The sequence below is a fragment of the Strix aluco genome, chromosome 4 (genome assembly GCF_031877795.1).
Source record: "Strix aluco isolate bStrAlu1 chromosome 4, bStrAlu1.hap1, whole genome shotgun sequence".
Lineage (NCBI taxonomy): Eukaryota > Metazoa > Chordata > Aves > Strigiformes > Strigidae > Strix > Strix aluco.
The window spans coordinates 124,260,397-124,282,516 of NC_133934.1; the positions used below are offsets into that span (position 1 = coordinate 124,260,397).

General features: G+C 43.9%; 1 protein-coding gene across 7 annotated transcripts in view; it reads left to right on the forward strand.

Annotated features, from left to right (window-relative positions):
* Nucleotides 1-22,120, forward strand: part of SYNE2 (spectrin repeat containing nuclear envelope protein 2) — a 195,470-nt gene that overhangs the window by 154,168 nt on the left and 19,182 nt on the right. For 5 of the 7 annotated variants that reach the window (XM_074820953.1, XM_074820954.1, XM_074820955.1 and 2 more), the window contains 6 exons: nucleotides 179-413; nucleotides 1,517-1,711; nucleotides 2,491-2,616; nucleotides 4,639-4,794; nucleotides 8,448-8,606; nucleotides 9,590-9,756. In XM_074820953.1, the coding sequence (XP_074677054.1) occupies nucleotides 179-413; nucleotides 1,517-1,711; nucleotides 2,491-2,616; nucleotides 4,639-4,794; nucleotides 8,448-8,606; nucleotides 9,590-9,756 (1,038 nt within the window). Of the gene's footprint in view, nucleotides 1-178; nucleotides 414-1,516; nucleotides 1,712-2,490; nucleotides 2,617-4,638; nucleotides 4,795-6,005; nucleotides 6,029-6,139; nucleotides 6,218-8,447; nucleotides 8,607-9,589; nucleotides 9,757-22,120 lie in introns of those variants that run through there. The other 2 variants (XR_012622862.1, XM_074820959.1) reach the window with 2 other exon arrangements.

Genomic DNA, 22,120 nt, shown 5'->3' on the forward strand with positions numbered 1-22,120 from the left:
GGACTGCTTAAAAGATGGAATACAGAGAGCAGGGCTGAGCTTAGGGCTGCATAGAGCTCTTTGCATAGTTGGGTATTGTAATTGGAATACAATGTTGCAAATGGAAATCTATCACAATTATTGTAAAACGCAGCCTTGAGGTCAAAATATATTAACACTCAACACTTGTCATTTTCAGAACAGAGTTTATTTCCAAGCTCACACTGCTGAAAGAGCAGTGGCAGAATGTTATCCGGATGGTTCAGCAGAGGAAGAAAGATATCGATGGACTCGTGAGCCAATGGCAGCTCTTCAGGAGTTCCCTGCGGAGTCTCAGCAGATTTCTTGCTGATATGAACAGCTTCCTCATAGCTGTGAAGAGCCAGGACTGCTATAGCATTTACCAGCTTAGAAATCTAATTCATGATTTCAAGGTACTGTGTATTTATTTCTCATAAATTTAAAATCTGTGTACCCTTTAGGTCTGTGTGCATCTTACTGACATGGCTGCTGAATGCAGGCCTTGCAGTTTTCCTGAAGGAAGCAGGCACATATGTGGCAAGACGGGCCATATGGGTCCTGTGTGGGCAGCGATGGGCAGGAGGTGCCAGGAGCAGAGGATAAAGCACTTGCAAGGGGGTCTGTCCTTGGAGCCACCACTCCACAGACCTGGGCAGCAGTTATTCACAGCTGTGAGTTCTGCATTTCACATGCAGTGGAAAAAAATATTTTCCTTTGTTAATTTGGGATATCTTGGTTTTCCATTTAATTATGCACCTCTTTGTTTTATAAGAAAGTAAAAACGAGCAGTGAACTTCATGGTTGCTTAAGGCAATCTAAAACCTTTCATAAATACATTATTAAATGCTATGTTGATGGATTAACACATTACCAGTATTCCATTTGGCACTTGCCCTGTTTATTTCATCTTTATTTTTACCTGCTGTGTAAAGATGATTTTCAGTAGATTTTACAAGTTAGCGCTCATGCTTTTCCTTAGTGAGAAAAGCCAGAAAGTCTTCTCCCTCCTACCCCAAATTGCCCTTCTCTGCTGCTGTTGTTTTACAGAAAGAAACAACGATCGTATTTGCTTGTGTTATAGAGAAATTTGTGTTGTAGGCAAATTGTTATTGATGGCTTACTTCATAATTAACGGAGCTGTTATCGCTGAAAAATTTGTCTTGGTTGTTGATGCTAGAGCTGCTAACAGAACTTAAACTGGTTCTTCATTCTAACTCAGACAACTGAATTTCCATCTTTTTGTAACTGTTGCACTTTTACCCTACAGATTCAGTCTGTGAAAAGCTATTGTAGAGTTTTATAGATCAGAAGATCAGAAGGAATCTGATTTTTCTGAAATTAAAAAAAGCAGATAGCAGAAGATCTATTCATTACTCTTTCATGAAAGTGAACAAACTAGTGCCTTGAAACTCTCTTTATGAGTCTTCACTTCTTCCCAAGTGAAATGCCAGGAGTGCGCATCTGAAGCTTGCTAAGAAAGCTTAGAAACTTAATTTTTTTTTGTTTTGTTTTAAAGAGTAAGGCAGTGATTCTTCAGAGGTGGCAAGCCATGTATTCCTTAATCATCGATGTTGGGGAGAAGTTGCGCAGTGTCTCCGATCCTGAGACCAATGCTGTTCTCCAGGAGGAGCTCAGCCAGTTACAGCAGAGTTGGGGGGACACCCAGGTCCAGCTGGAGAAAAAGAAGATGCAGCTCAACAGCACCCTACAGGTAGATGATGCCCTCCCCAGGGAGGAGCAGCACCTGCTTCTCTGGCATTGGGCCTCTAGATCTTCCCTGCCCCACTGTCGCCAGGGCTGGGCTCTGTAGCAGCAAGGCAAATGTTGAGCTACTGCTCACTGCAGAGCAGCTCTGAGGGAAGTCCCTGTCACATGTCTCAGGGCTTGTGAGAAGCTAAAACTGCGGTCCCCTGATTCTCCAAAGGAGAATGAGGTTGGCATCCATTTGTTGCTAGAATGGATGTTCCCGCTTTGATTGTTCTCACGCTCCCTGTGGCCTGGAGCTCTCTCCTGATTCAGGCTGTGAAGCCTGAGCTAAAATTTAGCTTACAGGGAGTAGCATGACTTGTTGCTCCTCCTGTTGTTGCACCTCTGAACAAAAGGGTAGGTTATATTTATTTCCTTAGAGCAATAAATTTGCTTTCATGGCTAGACAGCACATAGGTGTGTCTTAAAATTGAATACTGTCATGGATACAATCCCCAGCCCAAAAACTATGCTAAAAGCCTCTCAGGTTGGACAAAACAAAATTAGCAGAAATGCTCTGTAAGACAAACCTTAAATACAAGAGAGGGTGCAAGTTGTTCTGTAAATCTATGCACCAAATTCTTGTGGGTGGTAGTGTCTTAAAAAGCAAATCCAAATAAGCAGAGCACATGATTATTAATTTCAGTGGGTTGAAGAGGCTATTTTGTAACATATCCATATGGTACGATACATCATGATAAAGTATCTTAACTTTTTATAACTTCCTTGGGTCTCCCTGAGCAGAGTTGGGACTGCTGTGAAAAGCAGACCAAAGAATTAGAAAGCACGCTGCGAGAACTGAAGGAGAAGGTAAAAGATCCACTTCCAGTTGAACATGAAGAGCTCTACAAAGCCAAGGAGCACATTAAGGTATCAAACAGCCATATTGTATTTAAATAGATGTAGTCTTTGCACAACACCTGATCCCTGTAAAATCACTTTTTCCTCTTAGTTGCTCTTCAGTGACACTGAATTTCTCTCCTTTGTACCATCCTGATTGCTGACAATCTGCCAAATCCAGCTGACCAAGAAGATTACAAGAGTAGTAGTTGGATTTTTTTTCCTGCTTCTGCTCCCTTTCCACAGTCTGAATTTATAAAATAAGCAGTTCCTCACACAAAAGGGAAAAATCTCCCTGGTCTCAGTTCAATTGGCTGCTATCCTAATGGCTGAATCTCCCTTTTTATTTTTCAATCCATTTTGGACAGGGAGCTCCTCAGGCAAGAGACCTTGTAAGTAAAAAAAAAACATCATGCGTACCTGCAGGATCTGAGAATAATTAAAGAGAAGGAAAATGAAGAGTAAGGGAGTGGCAAAAGCCCTTGCAGCCCATAGTGCACCATGAAAATGAAATGGCAAGGAAAGCATTTCCAAGGGATAGGAGTCATTTTGTCTGGACTGGTCAGTCTTTCATCATCCTTTTATGAAGTGAATTGTTGACCTATGTAGTGGGAACAAATAAGCTTATTAATGAGCCAAGGCTTTGAACTCATTATCAGCGGTCTGAAATCCTCTTTGTGAGACCTGGCTGCTTTTCCCACGGCAGCAGTCTTGCTGTATCCCTGAATTATTTGTGAGATGGCAGCACACAGCTCTGCCTCTTACTCCAGTAAGAGAAATTCAGCCACAGAGACATCAGGGTCAGACAGTGCCAGTGCAGTTGCTGCTCTTGGGTGTCACAGTAAAATAAAATAAAGGACCAAAATGGCATGGGGGAGAAGGGACCTCCTTTTCTCTCCCTGCATTTCGCTCCTCTATGGAATAAAGCTGTTTTTCTCGGCCTGCACTTTAGATGAGGCTAGCAAAGTCCCATGAAATTCCATCGTTAGCTCCATTAATGCAGGGCTTTGATCCTTGTTAAGAGATATAAATGCATGTGTTCACATTTGTAGGGAGTAATTTGTTGTGAGCTCAGGTAAATTTTAGTCTAGGGATTGTTTGGTTTTTTAACTCCAATGTTGAAGGCGATCAGATTTTTTTTTATGATTTAGATTAACTGGCAGGATGAAAAGACCTGTGAAAATGCTCACAGGGCTCGGACCCAGCACACTTCTGATACAAACACAATTTTTTTTCTTTTAAATGAGACAAATTGGATCCTCTGTAAGAGCTTTTTTTATTAGAGGCACCAGTGACACTTCCCAGCAAGCGCCTTGCAAAATGGGACCTAGTGCCTTGTGTATAGTGTTATGTTTCCCAGCTGCATGCAGTCATGTGTCTGCTTTTTAGGTGACAGCTTTAACACTGATAAGGAAAATGCATAACCTTATTATAAAGGGAAAGGGGAGTCGGGGGAATAAAGCAGAAGAGAGAGCGTATTTCAGCGTATGAGCAACTTAAAAGCTCCACATTTCTGACAAATCTGATGAAGTGCCTGCGAACTCATTCATTAGAGAAGGGAACCAAATTTTTTTTTTTTTAGCATTTAAATAAATAACCCGAAATTGGAACAAATGCAGGTGGAAAGCAACTTGGCCAAAATAATAACCACCAAAAAAAAAAAAAAAATAAAAAAAGAAAACCCAAATAAGTGGGCCTGTTCCTTCCTGGCTGTGGAACCCCAAACGCTGCCCTGGAGCCACGGGGAGCTCCGGGGACTCAGGCAGCATTTGGGCGCTTTGGGCTGCTGCGAGGGAGTCTGCGGCTGCCCCAGCGAGGCCGGCCCAGCCCTGCTCGGGGCGACCGGGGCTACCCGGGGCCCCGAGCTGGGCCCTGAGCCGAGCCCCGAGCCCCCTCCGCGGGGACCGCGTCCGGCCCAGCCGGGGAGCGCTGCACAGGCGGCTGCACATTCCCCTCCTCTCCTCCCCCACAGGCCGGGCAGGGGATTAACGAGCAGGTTTGGAAACCAGAGGAGCTTAGTGCCAAGGCTTGTTGTGGTGCGTTTCCATGCAGGAGCTGGAGCAGTCGCTGGCAGAGTGGGCCCGCAACATGAAGGAGCTGCGGGCCATGAACGTGGAGCTGGCTCACTGCATCCTCACCGAGGACATGATGGTGCTCAAGGAGCAGGTTGAACATTTGCACAAGCAGTGGGAAGAGCTCTGCTTGCGAGTAAGTCCTCCACCTCCCCTGGGGTTTTATAGCGGGATAGTCCTAGGCCTGGCAGAAAAGGGGGAGTGGGTTGGCGGACGGGCTTTCTCTTGGGGTTGGCTAGCTTCTGCAGTCTTGGGTGGGGATGGGGCTTCTCCTGGTGCAGCTGACCCGGGTTGAAGTTTGCCCTTTGTTTCCTCGACACAGACTGCTGTGATTTTTTTTTTTTTTTTTTTTTTTGCAAACCCTTTGTAACTAGTGAGTGCCTGAATTGCACAAAGCTCAAATACAGCTGTTTACTGAAATAGGTGGCTTTGTTCTGGGCTGCCAAAGGGGTGCCGGGGAGGGGGGTGTAGAGTGATAAACACAGGAATTGCCTGAGGGCATGAAGCCGGCAAAGGAAAGGGGAGGTCTTTGCAATCTGACGTAAAAAAAATATGCCAGGAGAGATGATAAAGAAAACTTAAATGTGTTTCAGTAGTGACTCCTTGGATTTAAACACATTACGAACTCACTTGTCTTTTCTGTAGCAGTAAAATACTGTGAAACACTTGCATCCTTTGTGGCTTGTTGCTATATTATGCTTAATTTAGTTCTGCATGTAAAATTGTTGCGGAGCATTTACCAGCAAAGTCACATGAACTTGATTCATTAGGTTATTATGCAGTTTGAACGTGTGTTTACTTTGCCCTGTTAACAGGATTGGAAAAAGTAAAATACTTTGGGGTCTTAAATTACTCTGGATGGCTCTACATACCAGCAAGCCAAACTCTTGCTTCTCTTTACTCACAAGTCAATAGCTTTTATTTTATAGCTTGTAAAGTAGTATTGAAGTGAGGTAGTATTTCATGTCTAACCCTTACTCAGGCAAAGGTGAAGCAATCTTGGTGGGAATATTGCCAGAGTAATGAATAGCTATGCTTATTTCACAAACTTTGGTGTGATGAAATAGTTATTTGGGTTTATTTTTTGCATTGCGATGAGAAAGAAGTTAGTATCTTTGCCTTAAATTGGATGGTTGATCTGCAACCAGTGTTTTCTCTGTTATTGTTTTTGAACTCTGAAAATAATTTGAGACACCCTTCCGCCTCCAGAGAAATTATTTTTAAATCAAAATGCCTGAATCATTTTCCTCATGGAAATCTGTAGTTAAGCCTATAAATGAGAGAACTTTGTTGTTTTTCTTTTTTTGGTGAACTGCTGATGCCTGCTGTTTCAACTGTGGTGAGCAGCCCTGGAAATTAAGCTATCTTTTGTATGTACCCTGCTACAGCCTATGCAAGTAGTACTTTCCTGTAGTAATTCAAGTTCAGATTTTATTCAGAATTTCCATTTTAATTTCCTGAAGGAACAACGTTTCGTTCAGTCTATCTTAGAGAGAAGAAAGAGGTGACATTAATGTGACTGTTAGGCACACAGAAATCTGTAGTGGGAGGAATCTATCCAGGCATGCAGCAGAGGGATGTACCGAAATGTTTACACAGCCCTAATGAGCCTCCGGAGAGCCTGCCCTGATGCTTAGTGCTGGACATGGGGGTAGGAAAGTAGACTTTATCAGTTCTGCTGCTAGCATGACTGCTTTGTTTTGGCTAACAAATTAGAGGAGTCAAGATGTACTGTGTGAAGAAAAATCTGCAGTATAAATGCAGAGAGGTGAAAGCCTTTAAGAGCGAGATGCAGCTGCAGCTGTCACGGCCATGGGAGCGGGGCAGCCAGATGCCTGTGCCGGACTGGCAGGGACACAAACACACTTAGTGAGCAGATGCACTCAAGGGATTAGCGTTTATATAGCTGCCCTTGCAAGGTACATGTAGGTCAAAGATTTAACTATTCCTATCAGCGAGTATCCTGTCCTAATGAGCGCAAGTGTACAGGTTGGGCCTGTACCTTGATATTCTTTTAGCCTCTCTTGGAAATGCTTAGATGGCTCCTGCATCACGCTGTGGATGCAAAGTGGAGCTGGTACCGGGACAGCTGGTCCGAGGTGAAAGTGCTCAAAGCAGTGGCTTGAAGGGCTCATGTTCTCAGAAGCTTGTCTAGGATTTTTTGGCTCATTCCTGTTTTACCCCCAATCCGTATTGCTTAGCCAGCTAAAAGGTGTTTCCTGCTCTTAAAACCCTGCCTTGCCCTGTGCAAAAACAGAGTCAAAAATGGAGTCGGGATCATTTCAGGATTTAATGATGGTTTTGCTGACATGCTAGTCTCTTCCACTGACCAAGCTAACTTGTCTCCACACAGAGGAGATGCTGCAAGTGGTAGAGGAAGGATGAGGGATTTACCTTTCATACTTCTGCGGTTGAGGGTATGAGGAAGCATCCCAGAGCAGAGGGCCTCTTAGGGAGACTTTCTGAGGTCTCTGGGGTCTCCAGAAAACTTCCTCCCATCAAGAAGTTTGGAGATTGTTTCCCTGTGTCCCAAGGCAGTGCTTTCGGCCTCATCTCTTTGCTTAGATCAGCATGGAAGATTTAGAAATTACTTTCACCTTCCCATCCCCTCCTTAAAAAATTCAGAATTTAAACGATGAAAGCAATATAATGGGAGATCACTTGGTGCCTCCTGTTTTGATCCTGATGTTACATGCAGCTGGTCTTGCTTCCACACTACACACTTAAACTTCACTCTGAGGTACAGAATAGTGTTAGATATTAGGAGAATCGGTAATGGGATTTTGCGGAGTCTTATGCTGTATAAGGTGCATGTGAGACATGAAGAGGGAATGTTTCCTGCCATAGGGTGATATTTAGACTCGCCATTCACAGCCAAGACAAGAAAAATGTTATGCTCAGTCTTTACACGAAGTTTATTGGTGAGGGGTTGTTTGTCTTGGTTTGTTTTAGTAGAACTTGTACCATTTTTTACTTCCTTTCTGCCATATATCTTAGTACAGGAATCCATCAAAGTGGTTAAGTGAATGCAAATATATATATTTAAGACTCCCTAGGCTAGAAGTAAGTACTATTAACTAGTAAAAGAGTGACCCTGCTTCTTTTTGAGATACTGGAGCTGTGATACTAGCTTTGCTGGTTCAGGCAGCATCAGACCTTAATTTCTCTGGCTAGACAATTTGTTTATCTGTCCTGGCAAATGTAATTTTGAGAAAAAACCCCCATAGTTTTCGATAAAAAGGATAGATTCTTGATGCTGATTTTTTTTTTGGAAGTTTTCCAAGAACTGCTGAGCAAGTAGAAAGAAAAGATGGAGGTTTTTATAGAGATAAAATAATTGCAGTCAGTAGTTGCAAAGTTTCTTTTACAGTTGCAGAAAAATAAGAACTTACCTAGGTGTTATTTTTCTTGTGTTATATATGAGACCATACCAAACAGTATATAGTAATTATATATTTTATATTCCTTCTTTGTTTGGCATTTTCAGGTTTTCACTGAGTAATGTTTAAATTGTTATATAAGCTCATTATTTATAAAGCTGTCACTCAGTTTAATTCTTCTGAGGGAGAGAATCTGGTGTTTGCTAGTCAACTTTTGGCCCTGCTATCCAAAATAAGATGTAATAACAATCTGCTTGCTGGCTTTGAAGAGAAAGCTAGAGATGCTTGATAACTGCTCCTGCAGAATGAAATATGATCGAATGCAGACTAGAAATTAGAAGGCTCATAGTTGCTGGTTTCCTTCCTGAGAAGGATGTTGCCAGCAGCTAATGTGTGTGCTTATCCATAGGTGTCTCTGCGTAAGCAGGAGATCGAGGACAGGCTCAATGCCTGGATTGTGTTCAATGAAAAGAATAAGGAGCTGTGCTCCTGGCTGGTACAGATGGAAAGCAAAGTGTTGCAGACTGCAGATGTTAGCATTGAGGACATGATAGACAAATTGCAGAAGGTAAGTAGTAGCCCCACTTTTCTTGAATTGTTTGATAGCTCGTTATAGAGACACCATTCCTCATTTCATCTTTGCCTCTCAAAAGTGATACATGATGTAAAACCAGCATATACAGGCTTTTGTGAGAAAATGAGCTTTTCTAGCCTCAGCTCCTATCTTAGTGATGTTCAGACTTGGAGCATAATGCAAAACGTGACTGCATTTAGGCAATGGAGTGTGATGTATGGGAGTTGCGGTGGGGGGGGTCTGGGTTGTTGGGCACACGTGCACATACAGCACTGCTCAGAGCTTTCTCTGCTGGGCATCCGCAGTGTCCTGGGAGCGTCTCACTGCTCTCATCACCTCCACCCATGTCAGCAGTTACAAAACTGGTAGTCAGAGGGCAAAGAAAAGATTGAAGAACGGGGTAGGTCTTATGCAAGGCAAACAAGAAGTTACCACAACCAAAAATAAAACCTAATTCTGTCCCTTCTCCTTGCTAGTCCATGCAGTTAGTGCTTTCTAATACTTTTGTATTAGCTTGATTTTAAACAGGACCATTATTTTTGCTGCAGTGTCCCTCCCCATGGTTTAAAGGTCTCCATATCTAATCCCAGATCTCCTCTAGATAAGAATACCAGCAAAATAAAGCCATCCTAGCCTTGAATTTGGGTTCTTTTGAGGTAGCTTGATTGAAAAATCAGGAAAGCAGAGACAAAATTAGAACATTAAACTGCTATTCTTAGGAGTACTTACTCCTGGCACTTGAAAGTCTTTAAGCTGCTTATTTTTAAATAGTGGCTTCATTGTGAGAGTGCTTTTCCATTGAGGGTTTTTTTGTTTTGTTTTAAGTGAAAGAGTTCTACATGCTAATGTAGAAACATCAGCCATCAAGCCAAACCTGACTTCACATCCACATGTGGGAAAAGAAACAGATAGGTTTGGTTTGGTTTTGTTGTTTTGTTTTGCCCAGGAATTAAGCAATGTTTGTTTATGTTTATCAGGATTGCATGGAAGAAATAAACCTGTTCAGTGAAAATAAGCTTCACTTGAAACAAATGGGTGATCAGTTAATCAAGGCTAGCAACAAGAGCCGAGTTGCAGAAATAGATGATAAACTCAACAAAATCAATGATCGCTGGCAGCATCTCTTTGATGTCATTGGAGCACGGTAAGAAAATTATTTTCAATGTTTTATATGAGGTAAAAGTCAGAGGCTAGTGTCCTTGACCATCAGAAACAGACTGACATACTTTTCAGTTTTGTTGAAATGTATTATTGAGAGTCAAATTAAGCTGAAGTTAATGTTTTTCATTATGACTTGTTGCTGTGTTACAAAACCAAATGTCTCAATTTATCTAATAGTAGAGGATACGCTGTAAGAATTCGTATAAAATATAACTTTAATCATGGGAGCTATGTAAAAGGAAGAGTCAAAGTGATTTCTCTGTTCATGTGTTGAATTATAACTTCATTTTAAGGCAGTATGGCAAGAGTTCATTTGGACTCTTTAGGAGAGCCTCCTGTTTTAATATAAGCCTCTATTTTACACAATGTCTGAATGCACAGAATTTGGGAATAGATTTCTGGCCTGTCTCTGTAGACAGTCAGATTCATATAATTATAATGTTCCTTTTTTACATTCAAAAGCATATGAAATTTCATTTAATATTAGTGCTGTTTCTTTACCCAGTCTCTTTCCTAAAAACAACTGGAAGATCATACCATGAGTTTGTTTTTTAAATTCAGAATCTTCTGCATGATGGTGAAATGGAAAATACTATCAGTTGAAATTAAAACAAAATCCTGCATAATCTAGGAAATGACCTCTTCTTAAAGGATTAAACATCTTTATTATACTTGACAGAGTTAAGAACATCATGATCATTTTAGTATTAGCCTTACTGAGACGATCCCATTTCACTATTATCTCTGAGTTCCTACCACAGCTTGGGAGGAGGATGCTGGGCTGGTCTCACAGCCTGCCCAATTTCATTAGTAATCCAGAAATAATAAGGCTAACACCAAATTAGTATTGGTCTAAACTTCTCTCCCAAGGTTTTGTTTCACCTGTAATCCCTCTCTGTGCCCTCAGAAGCTCTCTTGCTCAGTTAACATTTAGGATCGATAAGGCAGGTGGTTGTGCTGTGACAATGTAGTGCCAAGTGTGCTGGATCTTAATCAGGAATGATATCTGAATTAATGGTGACACATGAGCTGTGAATGATTAAGCAGAAGCTGCCTTCTGAAGATCTGACACTTTGCAGATAGTCTTGCAATGGTTGCATCAAGGTGTCTTTGTGTTTGATCTGGTGTCGGAAAGAAAGCTTCATTTTTATAACAGCACTTTTTCTGTCCTCATCCTATGGTAAGATGCCACTTGTAAAGCACTTTTATGATCATTTGTGTTCTGCTGTAAGTTCATTTTGAATTGCAGCAATTTTTAAATGCAGATTAAAATGCACTATTTTAAAACTGAGGTAAACATGGCACATTTCTAGTAATCTTTAGGAGAACATGCTAAAGAACTGATGGGATGTTAGAGACCTCGCAGCTTTGTTCAAGTAGTCTGTGACAACAGAGCACTTGTTTGTCTACCTGGGATGTCTTAAACCTTTACCTTCAGACAAGTGTATGGTGGTGCTTTGAGGTACGTGAATGCAGATTTGCCTAGAGCATCAAGGTAGCTCCCAGTACTGGATATCTAAGTGGATATTGCAGCTTCTGGGGAGTTGGTGTGATGCTTTATTGATTGTTCCTATGTTCTGAATCCCAAAAGGTCTGGAACATGTCAGCTTTCCAATTGTGATTTCCAACTTTGTGCTCAGAACCAGGGTAGTGAACTGGAAGGACTTGACAAAATACAGTTTTAAGCAGCTCCCTCAGCAGTCCAAGGTTATCAGGCAGCCCAGTGGGCACTGCTGATCCTCTTGGACATAATACTAATGGAGGTTTGGTATCTTGCAGCATTTTGCAGCAAGGGTGTAGCACATCTCCCTCACTTCATCCGTCTTGCTTGGGCTTGGCTCACAGCTCAGCTGTTCTCAGCTGCTCAGTCATAAATAACGACCGTTTACAACCTTCCAACTTTCTGTTTTGAGATTGCTGCTATAGTGGTGGCTTACCACTGAATTTTGAATTCTGAAGGAATTAAATGAGACTTTAGTTGACTGAAATTTCCACCTCACTCACAGGTGTGCTTTCGGACACTCAAGAGGAGGCTCCTCCTGTGCTTTTGGGTAGCCTCTCTTAAGCTCAGGCAATGGGGAGGAGGCAGCAGTTCTACTGACCACAGATGTGCTGCAAGTTGGGCCTCTTCATGGGGGAGCGGAGCAGAGCAAGGAGCCTTGGGCTGGAGGCGAGATGGATGACCTGTGAGCATGGGTTGTGATGTCCCATGCTGATAGACTGTCTCTTGCCTTTTCAGTTTGCCTTTGCAAAAACTTTAACAAAATAATCATATTTAAGCTGTGTTGAAAGAGCACATGGAAGTAGAGTGGTGGGTAAATTCGTGTTGGCCGTGTTGCGTGAAGCCATCACGATCCAGACATCCTCACACAGTCTCAAACATCTGCCATCACTAGTTTTGTTCAGTGGATGGGATGGGTTGGCTACAGGGGGGTTGGAGCCTGTAGGACATGGTATGGGGGCTGTGCACACACTGCTGCCTGGCAGAAGAGAGACTGCAGCCCTGCACAGCTGCTGCCCTGGCAGCATACCCAGGCAAAGCCCTTTTTATTGGGCACTGCCTCATTTCTTGGCGAAGATAAAACGGATGGAGGAGATGCTTCAGGGCAGGACTGCTATTAGGCCTTGGAAGGTTTGAGGCAATTGGAGTAGGAGAATGCTGCCTGGAGGGAAATGATTAGTTTCGACTGTGGCAGAGGGGCAATCATACCTTGCTCCTGAAAAAACTACTTGTAGGAACTTGTTTTCACAGCACCTCTGTGAAATAAGGAGGTGGTTTTACTCCTAGTTTTTCAGATCAATAACTGCAGCAAGTAAACTGAAGTGAAAATTTTCTGAGTTTTTGGGTGCTGAATCTGTGACCGCTTGAAGCTTTTTTTTGACAAGTATTATGACTTCAAGCGCTTTCTGTTAAACACATAACCAGCTGCTGCCTTTATTTATACTTGTGGGTGCACCACAGCCCACTGCACCACTTGCCTGGTCCCCAGTGGCCGTCCGTCACAGGGTCAAGGACCAAATCTCTCAATGTCTTTATGATAGGCCAAGACTTGGGCAGTAAGTAAACTTCACAGCCACGCACTGAGTAGGAGGAGATGTACGTTGAATAGCTGTGTGTTCAAATCCAGTCCTCCATTCTGGGCGCTGAATATTTCTAGTAAACAAGCACTTTATGATTCTGTGCTTAAAGAGTATAAAATAACCTGTATCCACAAAGGAGTCTAATTGAGATTGATAGCCAATTTCAGTTCTGTGGTTTCTAATGTATCCATGGCTGACCCTGAAACCTGAGTAACATTTTATCTTTTCTGTACTGCAGTGTGTTGCTGTGTGATACCAACATGAAACCAAACCAGCCTCGGGCCAATGTATCAATACAGAGCATTCCTCCTGATAGCTTTTTTCACCTTTTTAAACCAATAAACATCCTGGGACAGGTGGGCAAATTAGGTGAGCTCTCCATTTAGTCTTTGAAGTGATTCTCTTAGTTCATAGTGACAAGCTCAGATTTGCCATATGGCTGCACTTGCAGGACTTAACACTTTCATTATATGCCTGTGCTCAGCTTGTGTGGTGACAAAAGCTTTGCCACATGCGTTGCAGCTGGACGGTGGCTTGGTGCAAATTTGGATGCGTTGCAGCCGAATGGTGGCTTGGTGAAAACTTGGAAAAGTCTCAAAATGTTAATTCTCATGGGATAAAGTAACCATCAACACATTAGCATGCCTGGAAAGGAGAACAAATGAATTTTTGTTCAGCTCAGAAGATACTCTTACTTAGGGGAGGTTCTCCTGGTGAAGTCTCTGTTGATAGAGGGGGAATACAAACATACTAATAAGCAGAAAGCGAGCATTGTGCTGACTGTAAAAATGGACACAGAAAATCTCTCACTTTTTTTCTCTCATCACCAGCCTTGTAGCAGCGCTCTGCCAGAAGAAACCACTGCATGCTTGTGCATGCACCCAAGTGAAGGCCTGAAAGAGTGGGAGGAGTGCACAGGCTGCACACGGGTAGTAGACAGCCAAAAACCCATGGAGTGGGATTTACATCCCTGGCATGCCCTGGGTTGGAAGTCCCTGGCCATGGATTAACTGGCAAGGATTGCCAAGGAGATGTTGTGCACAGCCGTGTTCCTCAGTGTCCCTCCCTGGCCCATCCACCACTTGTTTCTCAGACCAGCAGGGTGGTGTTTGTCTTCAGTGCTGCTGTTTGCATAGTGCCTGCTGGCAGACTGGAAGGGCACCACATGTCACAGGACGGTGTCTGTGCTGCCTGGGGTTGTGCAAAGCTTTTGGATGGTGCTTGAGGCTTCGTTAAAGCCACCAGCTTCATCAGGGGCTGCCTCCTGCAGTTTTGGGTCTGCCTCCATCGGTTTTGGTTCTGCAAACCAGTCTCTACAGTAACAAGTGTTGCATTTCTGTACCTCTGGGCATCCTGCAGCTTTTCCTACTGCCACTAAGCTGTGGAAGGGAGAGGCCATTTCTCAGCTGCTCTGGCTGTGGACACACTGTGATGTGTTTTCTTACTTGGTGAGTCTGGTCCATGTTTTCAGCCTTGTGGAGAAAGGCACATTTTTTGTGTATGTAGTAGGAATGGGTTCAAATGAATGTGACCTTTAATGTGAGCATGAAAACACAGGGAAGTTAGTACGGCCAAATGTGCCTTCTCATTCTTTTAAATGTGAATCCTTGGCAACTAGGTCTTTTCCTTGAGTTTACAAGCTGCCAGCTCTCATTGCAGGGTCCAGGGATCTTAAACTGCCACAACCAAAGTAGCCTTTTCCTTCCCACATCACACTTGGGAGATTCAAGGTGTTTTCAGCCGGTTACCTGCATAGCCTGGCTGAAATTCCCAAACAGCCTGAAACTGCTCAGGTTGCAGTAAAACGGGAAAGAGTTGAAGCTCTCCAGTGACCCCACCTTGTGCTGTGCAGGGGCTCCACAGAGGTTTTATTGGGGAGCTCCAGTGAGCCGCCGTCTGTGCTTCCCCTTTCCTTCCTGCAGCTGGGCTGCCCCAATAGCCGCTCTGGTGGCAGCGGGCCCCAGCTTGGTAGGTATGGGGAGCGAGTGAATCCATCCCACCTCTCAGCTGGTCTCTTATTTATTTTCCGCCACATTTTGGTTACCCTTTGGCAGGGCAGATCGTCAGGCACCCCATGTTGGTGTGCTGTCTTACCCTGTCGCAGCTGCGGCTGGGCAGCCCACAGTCAGTGTGGGTGCACTCCCAAGTCCAAAGGTCTCTTTAAATTGCTGCAGATCAGTATTGCATGGCAAGGGAGGCCCCCCAGTAAACAATACAGCCACGTTCAGCAGAATTATGCTGGTTTGTGGCAGTACTACTGTAAAATCTCATTCTTGTATTTATTTTGGTGCAAAAAAAAAAAAAATGAGTGGTTGAAATACCACTCAGAAAGTGCCTGCATTCTTTCCGCATTCTCTGGGCTCCCTGTCCTTTAGGTATTACGCTTCTCATCAGTGCAAAAGCTGTGACAGAAGTCATTATTGTATCAGGAAGGATGATTGGGTTTATTTTGGTTATGCAATGTGTACCGGGAGCAGGGGGAGCTGGTGGTGCAAGGGGAGTCCTTGTCTTCTGCACCCTGTCACCATTCCCAGTGTCTGGCTGTCAAGCCGGGAGGGTTATTTCTCCATTTTCCCAGACCTACCATTTTTGAACCTTCATGGACCATAATTAGGTTAAACTGTCGAGGTAACTGGGCATAATTTACCTGTGCAAATATCTGAAGCTCTCTCTCGGTGTGCGTTGTCTTCCCAGGCACCTTTTATCCTGCCATATATTCAAGGTGAGCGATTGGCAAGCCAATACAGGTCTGCAGAAGATTACCTGAACACTGAAAAAAACTTTGATTTCAAAATCATTCCTTGCATTTTTGGTGGGATTATCGTAACTTCTTTATTTTTTTCCCAATATTGGCAGGGTGGGGAGTGACTTTTAATCCAAGGTTCTCTGACTTCCGCCTTTTTTTCCCACCCCGTGATCTCTGCCAGTAATAACACACAGAAATCATGACAGTGTATTTTTCCACAAACAATATCATAAATGAAGATTAGGGGTTATTTTGTCCTCCGGCGTAACAGGCTACTTGCACCGAAGGCCTTCTGCCTGCACTGGAAGGTTAAAGAAAGGACAGGTTAGTGTGTGGGGGATTTAATTTGTATTTAAATACCTGGGATATAATGGTAAAGGCGAGAAAGAAGAAAGCAGGGGAAATAAGGATACATCAGGGTGCGTGGTGCCTGTGCGTGGATGTACGTTTTCTCGTTTTTTTGGTTTCGTTTCAAATTGACTCTGCTGCTGCAAATCATCCGGGTCTGAGGCTCCAATCCCTCTTTTGCACAAGAAATGAACACCGCATCTACCTTTTTGGATGCCGAAGCCTCCAGCCTGCAACCTTTTTGTCGCCAGCCGCAGGCAGCCGCTCTGCGTGCGCTTCTTTGCGTGCTAATTCTCTTGTGTCAGAATAAAGCTCTCGTGGTTTTGTTCTGAGGAGGGATGCGGCCGTTTGCCAGGTAAAATACCAACCAAAACGTAGGGGTTAAAACTGGGGAGAGCTACAGTGTCTCCCCAGCTCCGGGGGTCTGGGAGGAGAACGGGCGAGCCTCCCCCCCACACGGGATGCTAAAGCGGCGAATAAATAGGGCATCTGTGGAGGAGGGGTTTCCTCTTCCATGCCTGCCGTGGTTGCACAGACGATCCCCCTTGCAGCTTGGGATTTGCAAGCTGAGGAATGGTTTTTTCTTGCGAACCGTAAGTGCCATGTTGGTAAGCGGCTGCGGGTTTGGTCGGGGTGGGTTTTGTTCGAGCCCGCATCGCTGGCGCAGCGGGACCGGGCGGCCTTGGGCGGTGGAGGGGGGCAGGGCACCGCTGCGCCGGTGGCTCCCCGCAATTCGCCTTGGACAAGTGGATGAGTGGGAGATGCGACGCGTTAGCAGGAAAAATAGGGCTCAGGGGCCTCTCGCTTAAAATCAGCCGTGTTTGGGGGTTTTACACCCAAGACGGTGGGGATTGCGACTACAACCTTTTGGACTCGCCAGCAGGGTAACGCGAGAAAAGCCTCCTCCGGCACACCCGCTGTTTGCTCCGCTCCCTGGGCTAACACAGCCCCCAAACGCGGGGGCTTCCTCGCATTGTGCCAGGGCCAGGCGATGTACAGAGAAACGTCCTTGCATTTTCTACCAAGGCCTAAGATTTGCCTTTGACATCACCTCTTCAAATCGGGTCTTTTGTCCCTCACATGGTTAAGCTCGCCCTGCAACTTACTGAACAAAGGTTTCCTGGGTTGTGCATCTCATTTGCCTTTACCAGGTTGTAAACAATCCTATCAGCTGGCAGGGCAATTTCAGCTCCTCTTAGGTTAAAAAGAAATGTATGTAACATCTTTTTCTGATGACATTTGTGCTTGTGAGGGAGAGTTTGGAATATATATCAGGATGTTTTTCATTCCTTCAGACACTAAAATTTGAATGTTACTTATTACCTTATTTGAGCTTCTCTGTGCCTTTTCCTGCAGCATTTTGACAGCTAATTCAATGCAGTTGGCAGGCATTTTGCAATTCTTCATGTTTGTGTGAATACATTTCAGTCAACCTGGAGATACCTTCTACTGAGTAGTTACTACAAAATATTCTGTGTATTAGTGGTTCAGCCTGAAACAGTTTAATGCATTGCTCTTGTAACCCAATGCTGGCAACTTCATCGAGGGTATTAAGACCCAAATCCAATCTCTGAGTCAGGTCAGTTAGTCCTTCTGTTCACTTTTGCAGCCAGCTTTTAGTTATAATCTACTAGCTTTGTCCTTTTTCTGCCACTTCTATTTTGGTGTAAAAATGAAGACATTTAGAAACTGGCTTTGTTTGGCTTTTCCCAGGCATTTTATGCATGTGTCTAAGCACTGTTTTGAATCAGGACATCTTTTATGCTGGACCCATTGCAAAATACAAGAGATGTTTGAGTTTGTTGGGGCTTTTTAGATCAGTGGTGATACTTGTTGGATTTTTAAAATTATTACTATTTTTTTGCTTCTGGGGCATGTTGAATGGTGGCAGGTGAGTTCTCATTGTGAAGTGAACTATGGATAGGTAGGCCTTTATTCAGTAAACGGTAAGCTTTGCCTGTTTGACCAAATAACCTTGAGAATTACTTTGTAAAGGAAGAATTCAATCAACAGTGGTGGCAGCCTCTTCCACCTTCTGGGTAGCTGGGAGGAGTTGGTTTCCTCTGCTGCACTTGAACTGCTGTTAATTCGCTGTGATCGGGTCACCTGGACGTGGGGGGAGCTTTTGCCCCCAGGCTTGGTGGCTTGCACTCAGCTCCCAGGAGGCCTGTCTTTCTGGATAAATAGTCCCTTCAGGATGCATCTCAAAAGCGTTCATGAGGTTTCTTTCATGCAAAGAGCAGGTAATTTACAGGAATACTTGCAGTGTGCAGAAATGCATCTGAGAAGGGTTGTTGCAAATGTAAGACTTTTATGGATGTAATTAGTCTGGTTTAGGGTTTTCTTTGAGCTGTAGCCAGACAAATGGCAGTTCCCTGTGACTTTTGTGTAAGTTGAGGGTGCTCAAGCAGAGTGCTTAAATTTTTCATCATTTTGCCTGTTGCTTTAGTGTAGAACCCTACCTTTTACCAGGGGCTCTGTGTCTGCTGACTGCAACAAGAGCAGATCAGCCAATGTGAACATCTGGACAGCGCTGCCTTCCTATTTACTAATGTGAACTTCTGTTAGGTTTTTATTCTTCTCTGGCTGCTTAGCTCAAGTTTGAGATTAATGACCTAGAGCATTAACGGTTGTTAAATGAGTAACAAATGCCATATTCTATCCAGAATATGTAGCAGATTAAATTACTTAATTACATTTGTGTGTCTGTAATAGCAATTGCTAGAAAGTAAATACAAGCTCACAGTACCACAGTGATGCTGTCTTCAAGACTGTTGCTTCTATAGCACTAGTAGATAAAGACCCGTATATTTATGGTAATACCTGTAACTTCAATTTTAGGGTGATTCTAAGCCAAAAATTATATTCTTCGGGGTGTTTTTGGTGCAAAAAACCCCACTTGGATTTTAAAACTTGCTTCTTAAATTTATTGAAATGTGTCATAGAGACATTTATTTATAATCTGACACCCCTTGGTTTTGTTTTGGACTTAATTGGCTGTATTCACCTACCTGTTATCGAATATGCACAGTGAAGAAAGATGTCTTGCAACCCATGAATTTTTCTGTAATGCAACTTCAGGATGGAAAACAGGTGGATACAGACAGAGAAGGGAGTCCAGCGAAGCAGAGATGACACTGAGCAGCACAGTAAGCTGTGGTCTCAGCAGGTCAGCTGTGGCATCAGATGGTCCCAACATGTGCATCTCTTTTAAGTTGCAGGAGAGACATTTCCAAAGCACTAGTGGGGAACATCACAGAATATGCAGAGAATAAATTGCCGCTGGATACAGTTAGGGACAGTGCAGCCATCAAGCCTTGCTTTCCTCCCAGCTGGCCTGAAGTCACGCAGAGTTAACAGTGTAGCAGCATAGATGTTTGGCTCAGACTCTTCCTCAGGCCTGGCTCTTCTAGCGGTTCTTTCTTCCAGTGCTCAACACAGAGCTTATATCGTCCCATCTCACCAGGGAGAAGGGTTCCCAAATCACCCATCTTTGGTGGACCACATGCCCTGGGGAGTCACAGGACCTGCTGACCATCATAATCAGCTGGATCCAAATTGACTGGTGGGACAGAAGCAGGGATAAAGTGGAGGAAGAATTAAGTCTCCTGGGCAAATTACTGCCAGCCCATAATGGGACAAGAAAGTGCTGTACCGTTACCAGAGTATGACTTGTTCATTGAGTACCACTTAATAGAAGCAGAACTAGGAGCAGGAAGATTTATGTAGAGCTGTTTGCTTGGGAGCCAGATGCCTTCTGCATACAGGGTTGAACTTAGAGCAGAGCTCTGAACAGAGCTTGTTAAGGAAAGCGAGAGCAGCTAAATGCTTTTGTCATCCTCTGGCTTCCTCTCTATCAGCTGCAGCAGTAGAAAACACCATCAGTGTAAAGGGGCAGAGGCAGGGCTTTGCACTTTACACCAGTTGGTGGCTTTGTGGGTGCAAGGCAGGAACAAGGTGGACTGTGGACTTGGGCCAGATCCTTCGGGCTGGCTTGCAGGGTTGCATCAACCAGACAAGAGTAATTTTACATTTTGGAGAGTGCAGAGTTGCTAACTACTTGTCAGGAGTCCTAGTGTAGGACTGTTCTCTTCTCGCTCTCCTTGTAAAACAGCAAAAGTACTGCCTGGTCCTTTGGGACAAGAGGTAGGGGAAGGTGCTTCCCATTCTGCCAATCCATATGAGACCCCATATTTGTTGGCCTTACTCTGTACCTTTGCAGTAACCAATAGGACTGAACAAATCCAGCAGGATCGCTTCCAACATCTCCTCTGTAAGTGCTTTATCTTAAATCAAGGCTGTAGCTGACAGATGTATCCCCTTTGATTAATTTAAGGCTGCTAATAAGTTGTTTCTTACAGAGTGGCATATTCATTATGGATTAGCTGCATATCTTCTGTCATTGTATCATATGCTGCAACAGACAACGACAAAAGCCACTCCCTTACAAGCAGTTTGGACCCCTCTCCTCTAAAACTTACTAGGATAGTTTGGCAGCAGGCAGGATGGTTGGCCAAGAAACTCCTCATTTCTCTTGCAGGGAGGGGCAGGTCCTTTGCATGAAGCCAGCATCCAGGTACCCTGTCAGGGCACTTCTGTCTTGGTGTAATCTGTCCCTGCCTGCACTAAATGAGATCCCATCCTCCCTACCCTGCCCCAGTCCTAGCCTGCACAATGTTAGTGTTCATCTCAGACCCCTCAACAGTCTCCTGCATATTGGGCCATGTGGTGATCCCCTTGTACAAGCTGCTCTTCCAGTCCCAGCTGCTGGTTTTGTTTCGCTGGTGACAGTTCCCAGTGATGGTGGCTGATGAATGGGAAATGGTTTTTTGCCTTTTCACAATGTATACTTTTAACTTTTTGCACGGCACTTGACCTAGATAATGAGACTCATCTGGGTAGTTGCTAGACCAGGCAGTAATTTAGGGTTTAGTTCAGAAATTTGCATTTTAAAAATCACCTGCAAGGTCTAAAAATCTATTCCAAGGCACAGGGACAGAACTAGACATCAGAGAGATGTCAGCAGCCAGGAGGACAGCACAGGGAAGTGGTGCTGGCTAAGAAGTGGGTTTTTCCTAGGACAGGGGGGGAATGATTTCACCTGACTTTAGCATCTGCAGTGTTGATGTTTATAGTAGAGCAGGGTAGACCATTGCAGTTCATGAAGAGAAATACATTCTTTTTGGTACAGTTCATCTCATCTTGTGATCTGGATGTTTAAGACAGGTTGGATGGAAATCATGATCTAGATTTTTTGTTTTCTCCCCTAACTACCAAGGTCTATATGGCAAGCTCCAATATCAATCTGAAGTCAGAAGAGAGAAGTGTCACCCCAGTGTTGGGCTTTTTAGTAATTTTTGTTGGGAATTGAAATAAATGAGAATTTCATGGAAAGATTTGGGAGCAGTGAGGTAGTTTAACAGATATTCCTCCAACACATGGGGACAAATTTGCCAAAATGTACAAACATGCTGCTTGGATAATTCGAGGGGCTGATAAGGGGTTTTAACATGGGAATATGCTGTAAAAGCTGGAAATAATGAAAAGTTTGTCTGCAGTTTGACAGCTGTGCTACAAACAGCTGTAACAAAAGCAAATGGTCTTGATGGTTCATTTGCTTGTCTGCTGCACAGTTCACTCTAGCCATTGGATTTTCTCCCTCTTCAGGACTGTTTTTTTCATTTTCACCCACCAGGAGAGTCTGGCACGTCTCCGCACATTTCAGTGTGTTGTTTAGAAGAGCTTTTAATGTCGTGGCACTGTAAGTTCAGGCCTTTTCCTCCCGTCAGCATCCATTTGCCCAAGGTGTTGGACCTGTGGTTTGGGCAAATTCTGCCTCTGTTGGTGGAGCGGTGCCTTGCTGATTAGGATGGGCCTGTTGGTTGCCGAAGAAGACATTGAACGTAATTCACAGCAGGAAAATCAGACCATAGATACCCATTTTAGTTTAACTGCGGCATATTACGGTACAAACTCCCACTTAGACAAATGGCCAAGAACTGACTGAAGAGCTCACTAGCAGATGAATGAGGCTACAAAAATTCACTCTGCTCATATAGTTTCATTAAAGAATTCACACAAGACCTTCCTGCAGCTGTAGAGCAGAGGCCTGCTGAGCCAATTTAGGTAGGTTTTGACTAAAACATGGCTCTGATTTACAGGCAACAGCTTG